The 21650-nt window shown below is 45.6% G+C and overlaps 1 protein-coding gene across 1 annotated transcript; it reads right to left on the bottom strand.

The window, feature by feature from the left end:
- Positions 1-11981: 11981 nt before the first annotated feature.
- On the bottom strand, positions 11982-20015 carry trib1 (tribbles pseudokinase 1). Its single transcript, XM_035620796.2, has 3 exons — positions 19083-20015; positions 17997-18289; positions 11982-14571 (listed from the first exon to the last, which is right to left on the bottom strand). Exons 1-3 carry the CDS (start codon positions 19401-19403, stop codon positions 14097-14099), a joined length of 1089 nt encoding a protein of 362 aa, XP_035476689.1. The 5' UTR covers positions 19404-20015; the 3' UTR covers positions 11982-14096.
- Positions 20016-21650: the final 1635 nt, after the last annotated feature.

The following is a 21650-nucleotide window of genomic DNA, read 5'->3' as shown; positions in this document are numbered from 1 at the left end:
GCAACCAATGTATATACATTAATGTCAATATTAAACTGATGTAATGAGGCCTTTTGCTGCACAGGGGGGGTAAAAGTTGAACAGTTATGCAGCTTTCATATTCCCATTCTCCATCTCATCGAAGCACATTATCTACGTTGTTCAGAAGAAAAAAACCCCAATTGTTTTCATTTCAGTCCTATGAAAAATGATTTGTAATGTTTGTTTGCTACCCTGTGAATAAACACTTCATTGTTACATTATTATTGTCCTCACGCGGGACGACAGTCATCAAATTCAGCCTCTCTATCACAGGAAGCTGCTCAGTGAGAGTATGGCCAGGCTCTCGGGCCCAGCAGGAAGTGGGCTATGAATCCAGTCATGAAGAAATGAAAAAATGTCTGCGTGTTCGTGGAAAGACTGCATGCATCTGTCATCCCCGCGCCCCAACCCGTCAGCCGCTTCCATCAGCAGCAGCAGCCGTACTCGTACGTGTCGACCAGGCGAAGGTCCTCATGTTTGCCGAGGTCAAAGTCATCAGTCAAACCCGCGAGATGTCTGGCTGACTCCGCTGGGGTAATTGGTAGCATCGCTGCCTTCTAGGAGAAGCGTGGAAAAAAACGAAAAAAAACCCCCAACCATGTGTCAGGGAAGTTTGTCGGAAGTTGCTGGGAAGCAAACGCGCAACCTGACTGGGCAGCACATTGAAGAGACACACACGCAGCCGTAATCAGACACTCAAGAAGCAGTTATCACTTTTTATTGTTGCTCCAGATGATATCACCACAACATACAAGAAGCTTTTCACTGCCACGCAGCTGCCCAGAGAAGTGACGAGTGGGGGATGTAAATTGTGGGTACCACGAATGCTGTTTAAAAAAAAAAGACCAGGCTTGGAGGTTTATTGCTGTTAAGAAACCACCTGAAGAGAGGTTTTGAATTGTGACATACCTGCGTCTCGGAAATGCCCCCATGGAGATGTTTTAGCTCCAGGCCAGGGATAACTTCCAATCACATTTCAAGGCCAATTCTATGGTTGCCAGGATACAGGGCTTTATAAAGGGAGGATTTCCAGTCAAGCTTTATGACAGCTGAGCCAGGTACTGAAAGTCAGGGAGCTAGTTAGACATTTTCCTTCTAATTCTCTCGTTTGAATTAGTTTTTTGTTCCCTTTCGTCTGTTTTCTCGACTTTTAGCAGGATATTTCGGAAAAGCGAATTGACAGAAAGCAATGCAGTGTGGCTGGAAGTTAAACCTCTGGCCAAAGTAGAAATGACCAGTGTTTGGTGAGTGTAGTGTCATCGATAAAGCCTGTTACCATTATGCTAATATTCCTTGGTTCAAGGTCGGAGAATTATCACCCAACGCTGCAGAAAAGTTAGTTCTCAGCTTAAACCTGCACCTTTTAATCTTCCAATTGTCTTTCATAAAGAGCCAGACAGTGAGCTCCGAAGAGATTCTGTCCAAAATGACTCAAAACCTTGATGTCACAAATCTATGAGGTCCATATCTTTATCTCGTATCAGGGTCTTTTTGGCCTGCAGAATGACATCAGGGCCCTGTCGATGTCCACCGCCTCATCCCCGCTGTCTCTGAATGAGCAAGTCGTCTGCAGTCACGGACACAAGATCGTCGTATCTGTTGCATAATGTTCTCTTTTGTTCATCACTCTCCTCATTATCTTCCTCCCCCCCTGTCACTTTACCAGACTCGCATGTAGATCAGGTGAAAAAGGTGCCGGCGAAAAGCAAACAACGCGGACTGATCTCAGACTGGCCTGTATCCTGCAGAGATGTTCCCGAGCTCTGCTCTTGACAGATGCACACCAAGCCCAGAATCTTTTGACTTTGCTGCGACTGAAGGTCCTTCCCAGCCTTCTTTTCTTTCTTTTTTTTTTTGATTTTTCGCTCAGCAGGAAGGCGCTGGACTGCAGGATGAGGACGGTGTTCAGAGACCCCAGGCAGCTGTGTGAGATGGCTCTGGGAGGTGCGACCTTCAGACAAGTGCAGGCAATGGTGGCCTCGTGGGATGTGGAGTCTTGGAGGCGGGCTGCCTGGCTGGACAACACTTCAATGGACGCCTGCAGCTCCATCATTATGCCATCTGATCCCCCTGTTTGGTTCACTGGAGAGTGAGTGCAGTGGGGGGAGACAGAGGGAATGGCAGCGATGGAAAAGGGAAGATCAAAGACGGAGTGGATATATTGGCAGCAGCAAGAGAGGTGGACAAACAATATGTAAAGGAGGTTTAGAGCCTAAAAACAAACAGGATGAAGGACAACGATTAAAGTCTTAATGTGCCGTAGCAGCCAATTCAAATCGATTCATTTCGTTAAGCAAGACTGTGCACCGAAAGCTATGCTCGCACGTCTACGAGGGGGCACTTGGGCGCAAACGCTAATGAAAAAGAGAAAATCCTCCAAAGAAGGCGAATTCTGGCGAATGGGACAGAAAGTGTATAGCAGGTGGGACGAGGTGGGAGGTTGTCGAGTCACAGTGCAGCGCCTCGGCCTGACAGACGGATCAACACCACGCACACGTGTGGCGCACACGTGTGGCGCACACACGTGGCGACCACTGGCGGCAGGTGTGTTGAGCGGGAAGCATGTGTCTTAACTCTCAACCGCGAGGCTGCATTGCATTCACAGTGGAGGGAGTCAGAAGTGCGAGGCAGCGCTCCCCTTTGTTTTGAAGAAGCATGGAGCTTTGGCTCATTTTTGCGGTCAAGTTCACGTCTTTTTTCTTTTTTGTGCAAGTCCGTCCAGAAACTGACCTGCTGTTAACACCAACCTTGACAAAACAGATGGTAATTGAATAGCATTATCAAACGCCAATTTTTATGTATGCGCCAATTTTTATGTATGCGCCGGTCTTAACCTTTAAGTTCCCCAGCGCAGTTCATGTCTGAAGGGAAGAAGAGCACTAATGGCTTTGTGAGCCTTCTGACGTGCTGAGATGCTCTCCAGCGCAAATGTAATTATGGCCAGACGGCGGGCAGGGGCCCTCACAAAGGCCCAATAATCAGAGGCGGGTGATCAGAGCATGCAGCCCATGACCAGCAGAGGCAGTGACGCTGAAAGGTAATTAAAGTCACCCACAGAGTGGAGCCATGCAAACTGCACCCGCAGCTCGATACAACACACCTTCTTGACGTCTCGCTGTGCTATTATTGCCTCTCCCTCCTCTTTCTTGTTTCAATTTCTCTCACATCCTGCTGCTTTTCTCTTGTTTAACCCCCCCCCTCCCCCTCCCGAACCCTTGACTATCTCCCCCTAAACTCCTGTCTCACTTTCCTCCCCATCTGTCCATCATCCCTCCAGCCCGTGAGCATTCTTTTCTTCTCCACGTCCATCATCCGTTGACTCGTGAACCCGGCTGCCGCCTGCTTAGTGCGAAACCAGTGAACAAATGGACCAATGGCATCCCCTCGACATTATGTTCATCCCAAACTTGAGCGTGTCAAATTCATTTTTAGCCAATTTTACAGTATGTTACGATTATGGTGCTAGTTTTAAATGACAAAAATCTTTTTCTGTTCTGTGTTTCTGTTCTGTGCGCACAAACATGTGAGCTTCTGTATCTTTGCATGTATAATTCATTGGCTCACGTTCATCCTCTCAGATTTCTCAAATGTGTGACCAACTTTCCTTCTAAGTGTTGGTCCGTCGAGGGGGGTGTCTGTTTTATATTACTTGCCATGTGTGCTGCAGAGTGTGAGCTTATCTCCAGCTAAACCTTTGTGCTATGCAAAGGAATGAATGATTACTGGCTTTTCTCTGCCCCCATGTTTATAACCCCCTGACCCACCCATGGGGAGCTCAAAGTAAAATTGAGAAAAAGGGAGCCAGGTCACTGTGCAAGCATGTGGATTGGTGACTTGATCGACTTTCTTGTCTGACACAGTTCAGGAGCCTTGTCTACCCTGACATTGTCACCAATGAAAGGATTGTACAGAGGTAAATATCACACTATTGTACACTCGCAATTCCACCCACTCAGGGACAGCCAATGAGCATGCATGCGAGATAGCGATGATCCAATGGAAATGGGCCTCAGTAGCAGATTTAATGAGAGAGTAGACAGCATGTCAGGGGAACGTTTAATCCCTCATTGATCCCCTGTGAGGATCAATGACCTTCTGTTCAATTAGACATCACACCCTCGTCATAAGTACAAGAATAAGAAAGTGCTCACGGTGATTTCTCTAAATGTAGACATACCATTGTTAAAATTCTCCATTTACCTGCGCACTAAATTTGAATTTCAAGTGGCTATAAGTTATATTTTGACACTCAAAATGTTTGAAATGTGTAAACAGTGATGGATTTAAATAACGAGTCGCTTGTAGCAAACCCACAGAGAATTAGAACCTCGGTCTGCAACACCCCTCAGCTTCACATAGCTTTATTGTGATTTTCAGCTCATTGTTTCACTGTTCTGGTTTGCTCTCACCAATCGCATGGCATCATTTTGGGCCCCAGCAGGCAGCTGGGGCCAGAATCCCTAAAGAGCCACTGTAAGTTCACCACACAGCACCAGACAGGAGACAAAGTTACCAATAAGCTGGCAAACAAAGTACCACATTTTAGCCGATAAAGAGACTCTGATATTTCCCTCGTGAGTTGGTCCAAAGCAAAACAACACGGGGCAAAAAGGAGAGGGAATATTAGACACATCATTCTGAAACATGACTCCAAGGGAAGGGAGCTGAAGGAGAGTTAATGTTGGACTTACATTTTCCAGGTCAAGTCCATGTGAATGCTAATGTTGGATGTGTGTGAATAAGAAAACCCTCTCCATTGAAGAGCCATGAGATGTCAAAGTTGTGTTCACAACTTGATTCTGCTGCCCCCACATGGCTGTCTCTGTAGTTGAAGCATCGAAAAAAAATACTTATTACTACTACTTATTATGCACAATAGTCCCTGTGTTAGATAATTGTATCATAATATAATATTATATAATATTATATATGATGTTTGTTATATAATTTCCTTTTTTGATTGTAAGATTAAATCAACCAGATGATGAAGTGGAGATGATTTAACTACTTTACACAGTTTGTCAGAAAAGTTTTGCTCTGAAATGTAGTGGAACGTGGGTATAGTCAAAGTACAAGTACCTCAGAATTACACAAAAGAACAGTACTAGAAGTGAATTAACTTGTTATTCCTCACATACATGCACAATGGTTCTCCAGCATATTTTCCTCTCCGGGTGTGAAGTTTTGAATCTGGGTACACAAGCGGGACAATAAGGGTTAATGCTGCCGCTGGCTACAACCAATCCGTGTATTTTCTCCAACATACAATGGCACCTGTGTACTCAAACATCTAATCCACCGGCTTGAAGTGAGCAGCAAGTTGGCTCATGGGCATTTTTAAATAATGAGAATCGTTGAAAAGCTCAGTGGCATTACAGTCCACGAAGGCCGTAGCTATATTGTATACTCATTTAGTCGACACAGGCTGAGCAAATCCCCTTACACTACGCTCTTTGTTTGATTTCGAGCTAATCTGTTCGGCTAATGCACCACATTCTCTCTGCCATCGGTTGGAGAAACTGCTGATCTGTCATTTCAGAGCCAGGGGGAGAGGAATTAAGCAACTTATATATATATATATATATATCCCACAGTTCACCCTCAAGTAGCGATACAAATGTCAGGTCTCTTTCTAACTATTAAAATACCATTTAAAAAAAAATCAGGTCAGGTCTCAAACTAATTAAGTTGGCTATTATCAGGGGATCGGCCTTCTTTGTGACCCATCAGCTCCAGGAGCAGGAATGTCACAATACCAGACATTTGGTAGTCCGTACGAATACTTTGGATTTTTTTTAGGATATGCCTTTCTCATATAAAGTTAACAGTTGAAACTCTCTCGCCCTGAATTCTGTAAACACTTTCAGATGCCTGTCTTTGAGGTGTATGTTCAGACTGCCCTGTGGCGCCCATTAGCCTTTGGCTGACAATGACTTCCTCCCAGATGAACTGCTTCAAATACAAAGACTCCAAGGACTGAAGAAATGACAGTGGACCTGATGTTACAGCCGCATTCCATTTGTCGTTCATATTGTTAATATGTCTTTTTCTTCCTTCTTCCTTCGTCCTCTTGCCTTTGCATTTGACGGACTCGATTTGTTGTCACTATGCTGCTCTCGTCAGTCGAAGAAGAATCACACCTCCAGTACAACCGCGACCATCTACAGTATTTTGGCATTGACTTGGTTCATGACGCTCCTCGGCTCTTCACCGGAGTGTTCAGTTCTCCAATGCGGTACAGATGATAACACCGAACAATCCGCCCGGCTCGCCCAGCTCATCATCTTTCCAAAACGTCACCAAACGGATGTTCAGTAAAACTGTTTTTCAAACTGTTGAAATTCTCTTGTCTGTTTTTGGTCTTTGGTTACAAACTAAACCATGAAGACAATAAATATTTGTTCTTTCTTTCTCATGACCTTCATATTCTGGAAGAGCTTTTTACCTTTCCTGAAAGAAATAATCAACTCGTGGTTGTTGTTTTTTTCTCTATCCTCTTCACTTGCATGGGTCTATCGCAGAGAGACTGTGTTGTGATTGTGTTCCAGCATGTGAGTCTGTGAAGGGAATCTAAAAAGTTCGCCAAGTTGATAATGCGCCATTTGAACGAAGCAGCCCTGGAGATCATGTTCCCCCTGAAGCACGAGAGACATGCAAGAGAGGTTATGTTTTTATAATTTCTTCTGACTAGAGAGTACTGCTTCATTACAGTAAATATCAGAAGGCAAAAGAATACCACTCTACTCGAGCAGACAATCCTTTTGTTTTTGTGTTGCCTGTCTTAATTTCACTCTTTATTTAGCCAAAAATAAATGTGATATTCAACAGCTCTGCAATTAAAGGCAGCACATAAGAGAGTCACTGCTGATGTTATTTAACTCTAGTTATAAAGCATTGTTTCGCTGCGAAAAGATTGCGTCTGATCTCGATACTTCTCATGACGAGCTTGGATAGTTTGTGAGTTATTTTACTTTGCATCCATGTTTCCTCCCACTGCATCAAAGATTTAGTCAAATCAAAGTGTTTGAGATTATCTATGTGCTATAGGCTAGAGGTGGTTTTTCGGCCTGTTTGTCACCGCTCGCCATCCAGTTCATGCTTGAATGGGCGTGATCTCGTCATGACCCTGACCACAAATAATAAGGACTATATGTACTACATGCACTATATGTACAACATGTCAGAATTAAAGTCCAGATTAGTCAGAGCTGGTTTTATGAATTACACAAAGCTTATAGAAAACACTCTGGAACACCCCGTTGTCGTAGCTCGTTTGTTCCGCTGACATTCAGTCATGTCAGGCCGAGTGCACAGTGCCTGTGGTGAAATAACACATTTCTAAGAAAACTGCAGTGAAACATGAAGTGGTTCTCATGGATGAAATGACACGCAGCCCACTTTCTGCTCCACTGCCCCTTTGAGAGATGAATGCATATAATGATGAGCTTATGTGGGATTTTGAACGTATAGTATGTGTTTGATATTGGACGAGATCACTTCTCTTGTTCCAACCAGCAAATGTTGGTACAGAGCAGATTCTTGTCAGAATTTCAAGTTCAACCCTCTGCCCTTTTTGAAATTTGACTTACACTACAGGGTTATGTGCGGTATGGCAGAAGCACTTTTCCACTGAGAATGATTTCAGTAATCCACAACATTACGAGCTGTCTTTTCACTATATGATTGGCTAATTTAGCAACATCTTTCTGTCTTTGGGTCTGAGCTGAGGCCAAGAAAATCTGATCGGTTCCACAGACAGATGGCCGGTTTAACAGCCAAACGCTAACAACAGTATTGGTCAGCTGTCGTTTATGGCCCCATAAAACACAACGATGAGGTTGATTCATGTAAAAAAATATATAAAATATATATATATATATATATATATGGGTCAAATTGTGTGAGCATGGGACCTACTCAAATGACAACCAACTGGTGTAATATAATAAAAAACAACAACTCAGTATTCACATGTGCTTCATGTAGATTTCACCAGATACATTATTGTTTCTATTCAGAAAAACAAAGGCATGTTAAATCTGTGAGGGAAATAATAATTTCACTGTTGATCCCATGCCGTCACATACGATACGGATAACCTCAGATTCATCGGTTTCTTGTGCAAAAGAGGACAATTTCATTACCAACCATGTCACTGCAGTGACACAGAGGAGTGTCAGTGTTAGTAGTAGGAGTTAACAGGAGGAGTGAGAGGTCCTGTTTTCAGTGTAAAATCTTTGTTTTTTTTCCACCAGTCGACAGCACAGCTGTAATTGGTAATAATCTGTAACAAAAGCCTCTGATTGGTCAAGTGGATCTAAAATGGACGGCTAGAAGTCCGCTAACAAAACCAGGAGCCCTTATACATCTTGAAAAACGGGATAGAAATGATCATCAAAGTCATTCAATGTTGGATTTATCATCACGGACATGTTGTACAAAGTCTCCGAAAAGACACGGAAGTTCCAGGCCGCCCTACAAATCTTCTGAAAGGGCCACGGTCGCACGGAAGCCCTGCATGGACCGGAGCAAGTGTTAGCTTCCCGTCAAAAACAAACCGTAAGTTGCTGGCATCAAATGCTATGAGGACTTTTATAACACAACGCATTTTCTGTCGCATACGACAGGTTTCGGGCTCAGACAGTTAAATGGTTTAGCACAAGCTTGGTTAGGAAGAAAAAAAATTGTATTGATAGATTTGTTTTTTCCAAGTCATGATAAACAAAGCCTGTAAATCCTGGGGTCTTGCCATCAGCATATGATAATATCTGAACCATGTTTCATCCTGTTTCACCTTGTGTGAACAGGAAACAGTTGTGGTGATAACACAAAGCCCCCAGGAGCCACTTGGCTCGAAATAACCTCATCAGAGAAATCCTCATCATTCCCCTCCTGTCGGTGTTTAAGGGGCTATTGACCCAGACAACTCTCAAGACTCCCATTTACCTCCAGCGGTGACTCACGCTCTCTGACAAACATGAAGCGACTTCATGGTAGTTTTTTGTTGTTGTTGTATTTTTTGGTTTTTTCTGAATCCATTTATATGGTGTTGCAAGTGCTCTTCACTGCTGATTAATTTGCTAATTATTTTCTCGATAGCATGTGAAGTGTTTTTCAGTGTTGTTATGAGGGAGTTTAGTTCCTTTTTGTACAATGACACACATTCCCCGCGGTTTCATAACAGTGGTCGACAAGAGGTGCAGCAATATGACGACAAAGGTAGTGAAGGAGCCAGTTAACATGGAGGGGCGGACAATGTAGGTTTTAAAATTTGAAAAATTGGCTTTGCAAATACAGTTGAAAAGCATTAGTTTGTTGCGCTTCAAGGAGACACGTGCAGTTTTGGTGTGAAACACTGAATGTAAACATACAATTTGTTTGTTTACTAGGAAACACTATCTTTATTTAAATGCATACAGCAAAATTATCCATTGCGATTTTCCAATATCTAAGGTGACAAACTTCAGATGCCTCAACAACAGCCAAAGAACCCCCAAATGTTCCATTTAACACTGATGAAATAAGGGGAAAGCAACAAACCCTTCATTTTAAGAACCCCAAAAAATGTGATTAAATGATTATCAGATTAGTTGCTGATTCATTTTCTGTCAATCAACTAATCTATTAATCAACCAAGCATAAGTGATTTCAGCAGAGAAAAAGAATTGTCCAAAATGTTCTGTGGTAAATTCAAATAAGACATACCTTGAAAAGATTTTGGAAGTAATTGCTTCAATTATTGTAAAAAAAAGAAAAACAAACCCAACCATAAACCTCAATAAACATGTCTGATACTTTATATGACATCATGTTTGCAGTTCATTATTACTTTAAAGGGTTCTTCCTCAACAATGATCCATCAGGTCTGAATGTGTTAACTGGAAAATTGTAATAAGCTGTTATTTTTCTTAAATGTCTTATTATAAAGTTGCAGCATGTTTTCTTTTATAGAATTACAATGACTGTTGGTGTATTGGAACTGTGTTTTCAGTGCAGCACCTATCTGACACAAAGCTGCAGTCTGCTGTACCTCCACTGGGCGGCGTCGGAGATCACGGCTCGACTTCATTCAAATGAATTCCAGGTATGCCTTTGTGATTCAAGATACCAGCAGAAAATACCAGGCCTGTTACGAGCACTCAGTCTCCTCGCGGAAATATGATCAACACAATAACTCGGATTCCTTCAGGGATTTGTATTATGAAATAAATCAGGTCAAAGAGTCATTTAAACATAAGGGTCTGTTTCCATTGCATCAGTGGAGCGCTCGGCCGCGCCAGCGAGTTCCAGGAAGAAGCACAATACCTAACATATCACAGTGGAGACTGGAGCAGGTGTCCGATCTGTCAGATCTCAGATCTGCTTCTTCATTTCCTTATTTGGTTTTCCCGTACGGTCTACAATGGAAAATAATAAAACAACGTAGTCTTTTGTCGGAAGAGTTCACATTCCTACCCGGTTAATAGGTGGCTATAAGCAGTACACACTGTGTTGTGTCATTTCTGTTTTATCAAGTGAGGTCACAGTGGATCAAGGAAATATCTGATGGGACTCTGGTGTGTGTGACAACCACCGCGTCATGAGGAAGTTTGTCAAGTGTGTTATAGGCTTACGTGGCGGGGAAATTTTCATGATCCCAGATTACAAGGAAGGAAAAGGAGTTTACACTTTTGGGCGAGGGACAGGATGAGCTCACGCAATATTCAGACTCCATTTCTTAACGCCTAACCTTTATCATTTTATCCTCACTGTGACTGTGTCAGCTAATGCTAACCTGGAGGGGAATCATTAGACATTTTTTTCCGAGAGTTGCATGAAAAGAGCGAAACCATTGTTGCTTCTGAATGATAAATATGGGAAGCAGTCTGTGAGCTGAGCACAAAGACTGAAAACAGGGACACAGCTGGCATTTCTCGGTCAAAAACCTACCAACACCTTGAACAACTCACCAAATAGAACATTAGAAGAACACCAGGGTCTGTGTAGGCTACAAGAAGTTGTGTTTTCTTTTAGGGGAGTTGTGGATCAGACTCTCGATTGTGTTCCTTTCCTTAAAATTAAATCTTGCACCCCCCCACCACCACCGTTCCTCAACCAATCTCTCGTCCCACCCCCCATTACTTGATATCTATCACAGTAAATAAGACCATTATTAGCCTACTTTTTGTGGGGCCCTGTTGTCGTCCCCAACTCTGACGGGTTAGGCAATCGGCATTTTGGCAGCTTCCCAGCAGCGGAGGCATTCCAGCTACCCTGTTGATACCTAATCTCACTCTTGTGCTCTTTCTCTCTCTCTCTCACACACACACACACACACACACACACACACACACACACACACACACACACGCATAAATGCAGACACGCAGGCAGGTATGCGCATGTACACACGCACACCCAAACGCTTACGCAAGCCCCGGCCAGCCGTGCCTAGGGTAGTCATAACACACACAGAGTGTAAACATGCCAAGTACTTATAGGTCAAACAGTGGTTCACTGGGGAAAAAGTGGATTAAAGTTTTATTTGAGTTTAAATGGTGCTGGTGTTCTATGTTTGGTGAGTTGACCTTGAGTCCCACCCATTACTGCCGAAGCTGAGAGGGGAAAAAAAGAATGAGCGTATGCTCTTCATCGCGTATTCCAGGAAGAGCCACTGACCCATTATTGACATTTGAGTGTTTGAGGAGTTAAATGTTACATTACGCAAAGGTCAGAGAAGAGTAAATGGTTGGAGGCAGCGATTGAGAGAGGGCGAGTTTTTTTTTGTTGTTTTTTTGACTTGCAAGGACGAATTTGAAAGCGTTGAGGAAAATGTGGAAGTGATGAAGAGCTGTGTGGGGAGACTTCTTGCAGGGAAACCTTGCAGGCATGCAGTCGAGCTGTGTAATGTGCAGGTGTTTGTAAGGGTGTGAGAGAGAGATAGAGAGAGAAAAGGAGAGAGAAGACCAAAATAATCCGTATGAAAATGAAAAAAATGTGATCTTTATTCAACATCTCCACACGTTTCAAATATACAGTACATATTTACATCTTTTTATACAATGAATATAACTCTTTTGTGTAACCCGTTTGGACCAATAAAAGTCTCCAGGTTCTGTCACAATTACATAATTCACAGTGCAATATGAAGTTTGTGCACCCGTGTCCGTTCACTCTACATGTCACATGAACGTGTGACTCACTCTACATGCGTCAGCCGAACCAAAAATCCTAAACCTCTTAATTTACTTCTCTGCAAGAAAAGAACCCCTGATTGTCACGAGTCTGTTCCCCACCAGGTATCTCATGCAGATGAGAGAAAATAATGAAAGAACTGCAACATACGTTGCACTTGCCGGCTGCTTGACCAAAACATTAAATGCAAAGCGCTTCTCGGATATGCCAGATTTGGTACAGTTGTCAAGATCATTGTACCCAATTTGAAATAGCTGGCTGCAGACCTACAGTAGGCTGTGAGGCTAAACGTCACTGAAGCGCTGCGTCCGTCCGTCACCATCAAAGATAACACATCATTTAGAGCGTGGTACATCATTTCACTAACTATGATAACTAGTCTCCATGCATCCACAGCTTCCAACAGCCAAAGAATAAAATGATAAAAAGGAAACGGAGGGGAGGGGGGGGGGAAAGTACCATTAAAGAGCTGAAACAGTCGGGGCAGATTCTTCGTGCCGAGGTCAGGACCATTCTCTACAGACGCGCTCAAGTGTTGAGTCATCGTCAGACAACCGACATCAAACGTCGCCTGACTGTGACTGATTCAGAGCCGTTCAGTTTATGAAACACAGTGATACAGGCACAACACTCAGAACAGCCCGGCTCTGTTTGAGCAACACAGAGCTCCAACGGAAATGCACAGAACACGTCCAAACGCTCGACTGAGAGCGTCTTCGTTTTTTTTCCTGTTATATGTTTCTCTCTGATTTGGTGGATATTCTTTAAAAAAAAAAGAAAAAAAGCAAGTATTGTTGGACAGAGAGGGAAGGCAGATTGTATGTGTGGGAAGTACCATTTCAACAGCTCCGACAACAGTCTCCTGCCTCTGTTGCGGCTAAGGCAGGTGACAGACTCTTTAAAAGATTTTAATCCCTGCATCCCTGCGTTCTTTTTTCAAACCAGAAGCATTAGTGTTAAGTTTTCAGCAGGGCCGCACAAATTGATCATCGTCTAATTCGGAAGGTCTGACCATGGTGATAAGACACTTCCCGAATATTTAACCTTTATGTTAAATATTCAGCATGGAGCATGCTTTGATTTTTTTTTTAAATGATTAAATGTTGGCCTAGTATCACTGCTATATTTTTTGAGCATGAGTGTGTGTGTGTGTGTGTGTGTGTGTACGTGTGTGTGTGTGACAAACACGTCCCACTTTTCCCGCAAGTCTTGCACCAGTAACACCCTGCCATTCTCCACCCTCTGCGCCTGGTGTGAGATTTGTAAATGCTCTCCACTTGCCGAGGGGTTGCCAGATTGGCAGCGAGACACTTTCGTGGCGTCCCGCTGAGTGTGACACATCAGTCCACTGCTAAGCGTCGCTCTCAGTCCGTGTGTCACTGCCCGCTGTGCGAGGCCGAAGCTTGTGCGAGGCCTTCCTCGAGCCGGTCCGGTGAGTCAGTCTGTGAAGCCTCCAGGCTGGTCAGAGAGTGAGAGGAACAACATCCTGATCCCCTCCACTGCCCTTCAGGATTAATCTAATGCTATCTGGAGTCCGGGCATTGGTGACCGCTGTTTGCCAGAGTTAAATTCCTGTAATCCACTCGTATTAGCCTGCAGTGATTATTTTTGTTAAAATAATCTGGCAAGTTTTGATTCCTTGTTATTTCTTTTAGCACCACAAATAATTTCAAAAACACACATACAGAAACACAATGAATGATCATTGTGAGCAATGCCCTTAGCAAGTAACACATATACGACGACAAAATACAGTACAGTAGAAAGCTTGAGGGTGTATGTACACACAACAGTAGACATATGACTTTCTAAAAAGTGCCAATATAAAAAACAACAACAATGAATCCCTCATAGCAATTTTGGTTTTGGTCCTTCAGCCTGACTCTGCTGAATCAAGTCCATCAGCAGAACAGATCGTGGTCCTCTTCCACGTCGAAGGAGGGCACCGTCTGTTCCGCCGAGCTCACTTCCTGTTCTCCCAGTGCCACTTCCAGTGACGACGGTGGCTGATGGAACCACGGATGAGCGAGCAGCTCAGTCGCTGTGAGTCTCTCCCAGGGTTCTTTCCTCAGAAGGCTCTGGAGCAGACACTTGGCCTTGGGCGACAGGCCCTCTGGCAAACAGCACTGGCCTCTGCGGATTTTGGAAAACAGCGTGGCCGGGTCCGGGTCGTGGAAGGGGTAGCGGCCGACCAGCATGGTGTACAGCATGACTCCCAGGCTCCACATGTCAGCCATCTTGCCGGAGTAAGGCGCGGAGCCGCTGAGGATTTCTGGGCTGACGTACGCGGGGCAGCCGTGGGTGTCTGACATGGAGTCGTTTCTTGGGTCTTCCAGGACGCGGCAGTCCTCGAGGCTTTCTAGTCTCACCTGTGTCCTGAAACAGAAAAGTCAAAACCCGGTCAGGACTTTTGCCGTGACCTTTAAGAGCATTCAAAATGCTGAAGAACGTTTTGTTTAGCTTTTTGTCCACTTACGACACATACTTGAGTTAGTGCTTAAACCGTGCCGTAAATTAGCACGAGGGGCTGTGGCAATGACTTAATCTGTCATCTTGTACAGCAAGCAACTTGACATGTTATAGTTACATCTAAGAACATAATGTCTAGTACCTCCTACAAATCTGCATTTCAGAAATGGATTTCTTTTGGTGGTCATGTTGTCTTGTTCTTTCAAAGCACACAGGACGTTCTTTGATTTGATACAACACAGAGTGAGAGCTGTGTGTGTGTGTGTGTGTGTGTGTGTGTGTGTGTGTGTCTATTTCCAACAGTGACTTTGTTTAACACTGTCAAACATTTCAGAGATCTGTTAAATGTAAGTCACTAATTGCATCATGGAAAAACAAGCCTCCATCTTTTATGTATCCTTAAGCTGTGGACAGACAGATGGACACATAAATGCAACACATGCATGCACACACACACACACACACACACACACACAGGTGCCAGTGAACTTGCTGTGACCCAAGTGCACAGCAGTGAGTCCCGTTTAAGAAGCAGAGCTGCCTAAGCACATCTTCAATGACTTGCTGTCACACACACATGCTCACATAAACACACATATAAATATACCCCCCCCCCCCCCCCCCCCCGCCCCCCCCCCCCCCCCCCCCCCCCCCCGCCTCCTCCACTCTCTCACACACACACACACACACACAGTGCTATATTTAGCCATGTTAATGACAGGACATACATTTAGTTCAGTCGCGATTAAGATTGTGAGAGTATATTTGTAGAATTAGACATTTACCACAGAAACACTTTTGCAAAATGAATAATGAGACAAAGACTATTGTTACATAATTTCAAGGGTGATTAATTTTCTACAGCAACAGACTTAAATGTTTAATTGAAATTTCATTTGTGCCTCTTGAAATTTGCTCCCAAAACTGAAACAGGAAAAGGTTTTATTCAAGTCAAATACTCGAACACACAGGAGAAGTGAGCTATTTTATCTCACATTCAGGCGATGTGAGACTCTCCAGTCGGAGTCAAGACAGAGAGGCTGGAGAGAGAGAAATAGACAGCCAGGGAGTGGATGGACAGATTGGCAGTTACAAGGACCAAGATAGAACGCAACTGATATTTAAACACCAAGATAGTGGAGGAGATAAGTCAGCAGAGGACAAAGAGAGATGGAGACAGAAAAGGAAACAGAGCAGAGAGAGTTGGAGGGGTGGAGAGAATGACTCATCCTTCTGTTGAGAGTACATATCTCCTCTCCTCCTCCTCTCTCTCTCTCTCTCTCTCTCTCTCTCTCTCTCCCTTTCTCGAGCCGAGGCTATCTGCACCTGGGTCCCACACTCGCGGCGCCAGCCATCCCATAATTACCCTCAAATGGCTGTTGCCACATCAGTGACGCACGGGAAGGCTGGCCTGGCAGTGAAGCTCTGCATGCTTCACAGTGCTAGTCACCTTGCCTAAATTGGCTTTTTCTGCTGCAGTGTGTGTGTGTGTGTGTGTGTGTGTGTGTGTGTGTGTGTGTGTGTGTGTGTGTGTGTGTGTGTGTGTGTGTGTGTGTGTGTGTGTGCGCGCGTGCACGTGTGAATGGAGATAGCATTTGTCAAATTGTTGTAAATTTCTGTTTCTGGCTTGAGTGCTGCTTTGTTGGCCGGGACATTGCATCACAACGGGATCGTCGGGGGGTTTGAAAGATGCCCCGATTGTGAATTTGGAAGAATGTGTGACTGAATAAATGAGGTCATGCAGAATTGCAACATCTTCGTGGAGACTTGTGTTATTATGTCGGCGTGTGTCAAGAAAGTCTGGCCGTGATTGGACGGAAGCGACAATGTCAGGGTGCAAAACAAAACCGACGGATTTTTCAGGAAAAGGGGAAGTCAAAACCTATGATGTCACGCCGCCATTTAATGTTATCATCAAAATCTGCAGCTGTTGTTCTCACTGTCACGTCGCGGTGGGGCCTGTCGCAGTGGCGCTACAGTGTGTCACCTGGCAAAGAGTAAAGGGAAGTGAGTTTCTAAAAAGGAGATGTCAGCCCACACCTCTGGGGTCAGGCGGGGCTTGCGGGTCAGTCTAACAGCATTAATGTTGCAATGCCGTCACTCGGATAGAAAAAAAATTTCAGAAAAACACACGTTTGAGCTTGCAGTGAACCACAGCTTTACAGCTCTGAATGTGCACACTCACAAACACACACACTTGCCATGCAGCCCCCCCCCCCCCCCCCCCCCCCTTTCCCCGCTGCACATATACACTGTGACTCATCGTTCTGCAGCTGTATAGCTATCGGAGGGACACGACCAACCTCAACTTCTCTCACTGGCTGTCTGCGCTCATTCATCCAACGTGACCCTGAAAACCCGGAGGTCATGGCTGGAGAATGTTACTGCTGAAGAATCTCCATGAAAAAATCGGCCTTTGGAAAACAGGGGGGGGGATCAGCGGACGCTTACAGGAAAGAGAGTGACGCAAGGGCAAAGAGGCGACAAATAGTTTTCGTAAGCACTGGGGTTTTGTGTCTTCCTGAACAGAACGTAGTCCTCACAGATGCAGACAACGTGAGTGTGTGTGTGTGTGTGTGTGTGTGTGTGTGTGTGTGTGTGTGTGTGTGGGAGCGAGTTCAAAGGACAGTGCTTTCATCAACTCCTTCGTGGAAGTGTGTGTGTGTGTGAATGAATCTTTGTTGGAAGCGTCAGTTATTCTGCAGCATAGTTATGATGGCATTTATTAATAAATAATGAGTAATGAATATATTCCAACATATATGGCCACAGAGGGGGACGATTGTCTCATTCACCAGCCTCGTCTAGCAGCTCTGCCAAACTACCACCCACTACATTCACACATGCATACACACTCTCACACACACTCACTCACACACACACACACACACACACACACACACACAAATGCAAAACAAAGACACAACACGCTTACAAAGAGACACATCCAGATCCAGAGTGTGAAAAGGAGACAGACAGAGAGGGCGAAAATCTGGGAAGCTCTGCAGTCTGCCTCCACAAGTACACAACCTCCTACTCTATCTGTACCCACGTTGATATCTGCACACATGGCCCGTGTGTATCAGCTGCTGCCATGTTTGCTGGCACGTCCCACAACTCTGCATGTATTCAAGTCTGAGATCATCCACAGAAAGGTTACCTGATACTGCCAAGGTTGGATGAGAATCGGTTTAGAAGTAATGTGATTGCTGAGTGGATTGTACAACAGGGTGGGAAACTTTCCGAGTTTTCCGCGTGACATCTGACACTGAGCATCAGCATTTTGTTTTGTTTTCGGTCCATAAGTGGACGGCATGTTCCCACCATCTCACCTTTTCTCGTCGGTGAAGACAAACTTGCGCAGTTTGAGGTCCCCCAGCACGATCCCAGCCTGATGGCAGTGCGCCACAGCCAGGGCCACCTGACGGAAGAGCCTGCAGGCGTGCTCCTCGTCAAGCCTGCGACAGCTCTTCACCAAAGTGTGCATGTCCCCAAAGTCTTTGTCCAGGAACACGTAGGCCTTGCATTCGCCAAGGATGATGTCCCTGATGCCGGCCACATTCTTGTGGGCGGGCAGTATCCCGTAGGCTCTGATCTTCTCCTGGTACAGCCCCATATCAAAGACCTGGGAGAGAGATGGGAGGAGACGGAGGAAGGACAGGGATGCAGGATGGAAATTAGGAGGACGGAGAAGGAGGAGGGGGGAGAGAGTGAGAGAGTGAGTGAAAGTGAGGGGGAGGAGGCAATGGGTCAGTGTGCTCTTAATGATCATCTGAGGAAACAACCTTGCAAATCTGGCAGCATGATAAATAACAGGCGCAGAGGATACACTTTGATCAAGAGCGTGATAAATGAATCACCAAAGCATGAAGTGATTAACTTTATTAATCAACAAAGTCAAAAGCTTGCAGGTCCATCGTGCAAAATAAACACATGGATCTGTGAACAGTGGCGGGGCCCTTAGGTTCCCCACCAGGCTTATCATGAGAGTCTCTCTTTGCGTCACATGTTTGCATTTGTATCAATGGCCTGGCCTATTGCAGTGACGTGTATGCAAATGAGCCGGGTTGACACACACACACACACACACACACAGTGCCATGGATAGGTGCGCTTCAGTGGGTAGGCTGTTTCCACACCCCAGTGTGCCTGCGTTCTCCGATGTATTAATAATAAACGACCAAAAATCACATTCAAAAAAATGTCATTGTGCCTTAAATATTCCAGGCTTTAAAAAAACGAAAGAAAGAACAAAGCTCATTGGGAAACACTTTCATTACGCAAAGTGTGACACATTGCGCGTGAGAGTGACTCTGGGTGAAAAATACTGATGACACGTCAGACGGGCCGTTGAGCAACGCGCCGTCTTGACACACCATTCATTCAGAGAAATTGCACAACGGCGGGATTGCGCATACCTTGCACAGCACCTCGTCGCCGGTGTCGGTGTTCATCGCGCTGTGCACGTTCTCCCGGTCCGCCAGAGGCAGGAGCAGGAACGCTCCTATCCTGGACGGGCCCTGGTGGGTCGCCGAGGGGGGCCGCGGGACGGGGCTGCCCGGGGCCCCGGGCGAGGCGCCCAGGAGCCCCTGCGTGTCCCCCGCCTCGGCGCTCAGCCGGGCGCATTTCGCCGGCGGCTGCTCGTCCGCGTCCAGCCGCTTGTGCGCGACTCTCGCGGCGCGGACGCAGGGCGCCGGGCTGCCCCGCTGCAAGTTCATCCTGATCGACCGATTCACCATCGCCGCCGCCGACGAGACCCCGACTTGGCTTGGGACGTGTCCTCCGACTGCTCAGGGGGTCCGGTCACATAGTGCGCTCCATTGCTCCGCGTGAGACTCACTGCTGTAGATGGAAGTTGCGCGGATTCAGCGACGCTGCGGGCTTGTTTCTGCTCTTCCCCCGTCTCTCTTCTGGTAGTAATCCAATCCGCGTCCGCTTGGAGAGCGATTGCGCGCGGCTCCGAGGTCTGCGTACTGCTGGTGAGAAAATCCGGATCCCCCAGAGCCCTCCGACTGAGAGAGGGAGGGAGAGGGAGGGAGACAGAGGAGAGAAGGAGAGACCGCCTCACACCCCGAGGGAGAGAGAGAGAGAGAGAGAGAGAGAGAGAGAGAGCTCCGGTGATGTTGAGCCCCGAGCTCCAACAGTCCAGCCTCCTGGTGACACAACCGTTGAGCAATCCTGTAACGGCACCGTCTCCAGCTCAGCTCGGCTCTGATGAAACCGGCTGCTGTTCGAGGCTCTTCCTTTCACACCAGACTGCCACACGGATCAAACATTCATCTTCTCCATGTTTCTTCCCCTTCTTCTTCTTCTTCTTCTTCGTCTTCTGCGTGTGTCACGGTGCCACGAATGTGCCAATGCCCCGTGTCGACCACTCGGATTTTAAATTGAAGAAACAGCACGTCTTAGATAATAATTAACCATCTTTGAAAGTCATGACTCAATTGTTCCTCTGCATCCAGCTCTTATTGCCGGTCGTTAGTTGCAACAGTCTCTCCTCGAAGGGGTTGCTCTCCAAATGAACGTGAACCTGTATGGGGGGCCCCCAAATCACAAAACACAATCGCAAATAATAAAAACACCCCCTCCCCAAAACAACAACAACAACAACAACAAAAACAGGATGGAAATAAGAAAACTCTTTTTTAAAAACAGTATAGCAAATAAGAAATTTGTCATTATTGTTTTTAATTAATTTCTGAATAGCCACTTCAGGGGCCACCGTAAACTAGGCCCAAACAGCGCTTCAGTGTATGAGCCTCTAGCTTTAACATCACTGTGATAAGTTCCCATGCTGGGCCTGTTTGTTATGTGGACATGACTCACCCCCATAAAGCCTTGTTGGTGTTGGGCTATAAGCATTCACATAAAATATGCCAGTGCCGCTCTGTAAACAACAGCAGCTGGGCTCCCACAGACACCGATCCCGAGTTAAAACTACATGTATACCCCAAATACCACAAAAAGCAGCCCGCCGACGTTGTGCAATCTGCGTGAAAATGATGCAATATTCTTGAAAAATATATAATCAGTGAACTATGGACTATTACTTAAGGATGTGAGGGCCAGAAATTGAAGGGTGAAGTACAATATGCATATAGTCACTTCGAAATGAGTGTTGCGATGTCGTGGCGGTACGAGGTGATTAAATGTGCATGTGTGTTTGTGTGTGTGTGTGTGTGTTTGTCAGGGTGCGTACATACCCATAACCATGTGCTTGTTGCGCAAGATTTCCCTCTTTTTTTCCTTCTTTTCTTTCCACTGCTTTATGTTGAACAAGCACAGTGGCAGCAGTAAAGTCTTTTTGAGCGTTCACAAAAAAAACCCCCACGGAGGACCAGCTGGCCTGTGTGTGCTTGTGTTTGCACCATCGACCCTCCTTTGTGCAGCCCCACCTCCTGCCAAACAGAAGCACATCGTTCCAAACCATTTCTTTTCACATTCCCAACACAATTCCTTCCCTAAGAGGTTGCACACTCCGCCGGGTCGCAGTAGCTCTACTCAGAAAGGTCAATCGGACCTGTCTCTGAGGGGCCGTCCAAACAGCGATGAGCGGCAGATTCCGTAGAAATGATGGCTGTTATTTCTGGGCCTCGCATTCTTTCTCCGTGCGGTGGTCGTCCTGGGGATAAGGTGACTCAGCGGCTGATTGATGTGTGTGTGTCTCTCTCTGTGAGCAAGTGTGTTTGTCATGCCGTCGAGCAGGCCCAGGGAACAGGTTCCCTCTGTCGCCGCGGTCGCTCTGGCTCTTTTGAAGGAGTTCAAAAAGCAGGATGAGCAGTCACAGTCGAAACTGGAGGCAAAAGTACAGGAGGCCGAAAGGTCAATTGTTTCCTGACAATAGGTCGGACCATGGTGTGCCTACGCATCAGAGTGATGGTGCTTGTTTGTAGCTTCTTCGTGTGATGTAGTGTTCAGACGTACACTGGGAAAAGGGACTTTTTTGTGTCCAATTTAATAATTTGTCTAAAGGTAACTGAGAGTTT

This window comes from Scophthalmus maximus, chromosome 22 (genome assembly GCF_022379125.1).
Source record: "Scophthalmus maximus strain ysfricsl-2021 chromosome 22, ASM2237912v1, whole genome shotgun sequence".
Lineage (NCBI taxonomy): Eukaryota > Metazoa > Chordata > Actinopteri > Pleuronectiformes > Scophthalmidae > Scophthalmus > Scophthalmus maximus.
This window is presented reverse-complemented; position numbering and strand designations above follow the sequence as displayed.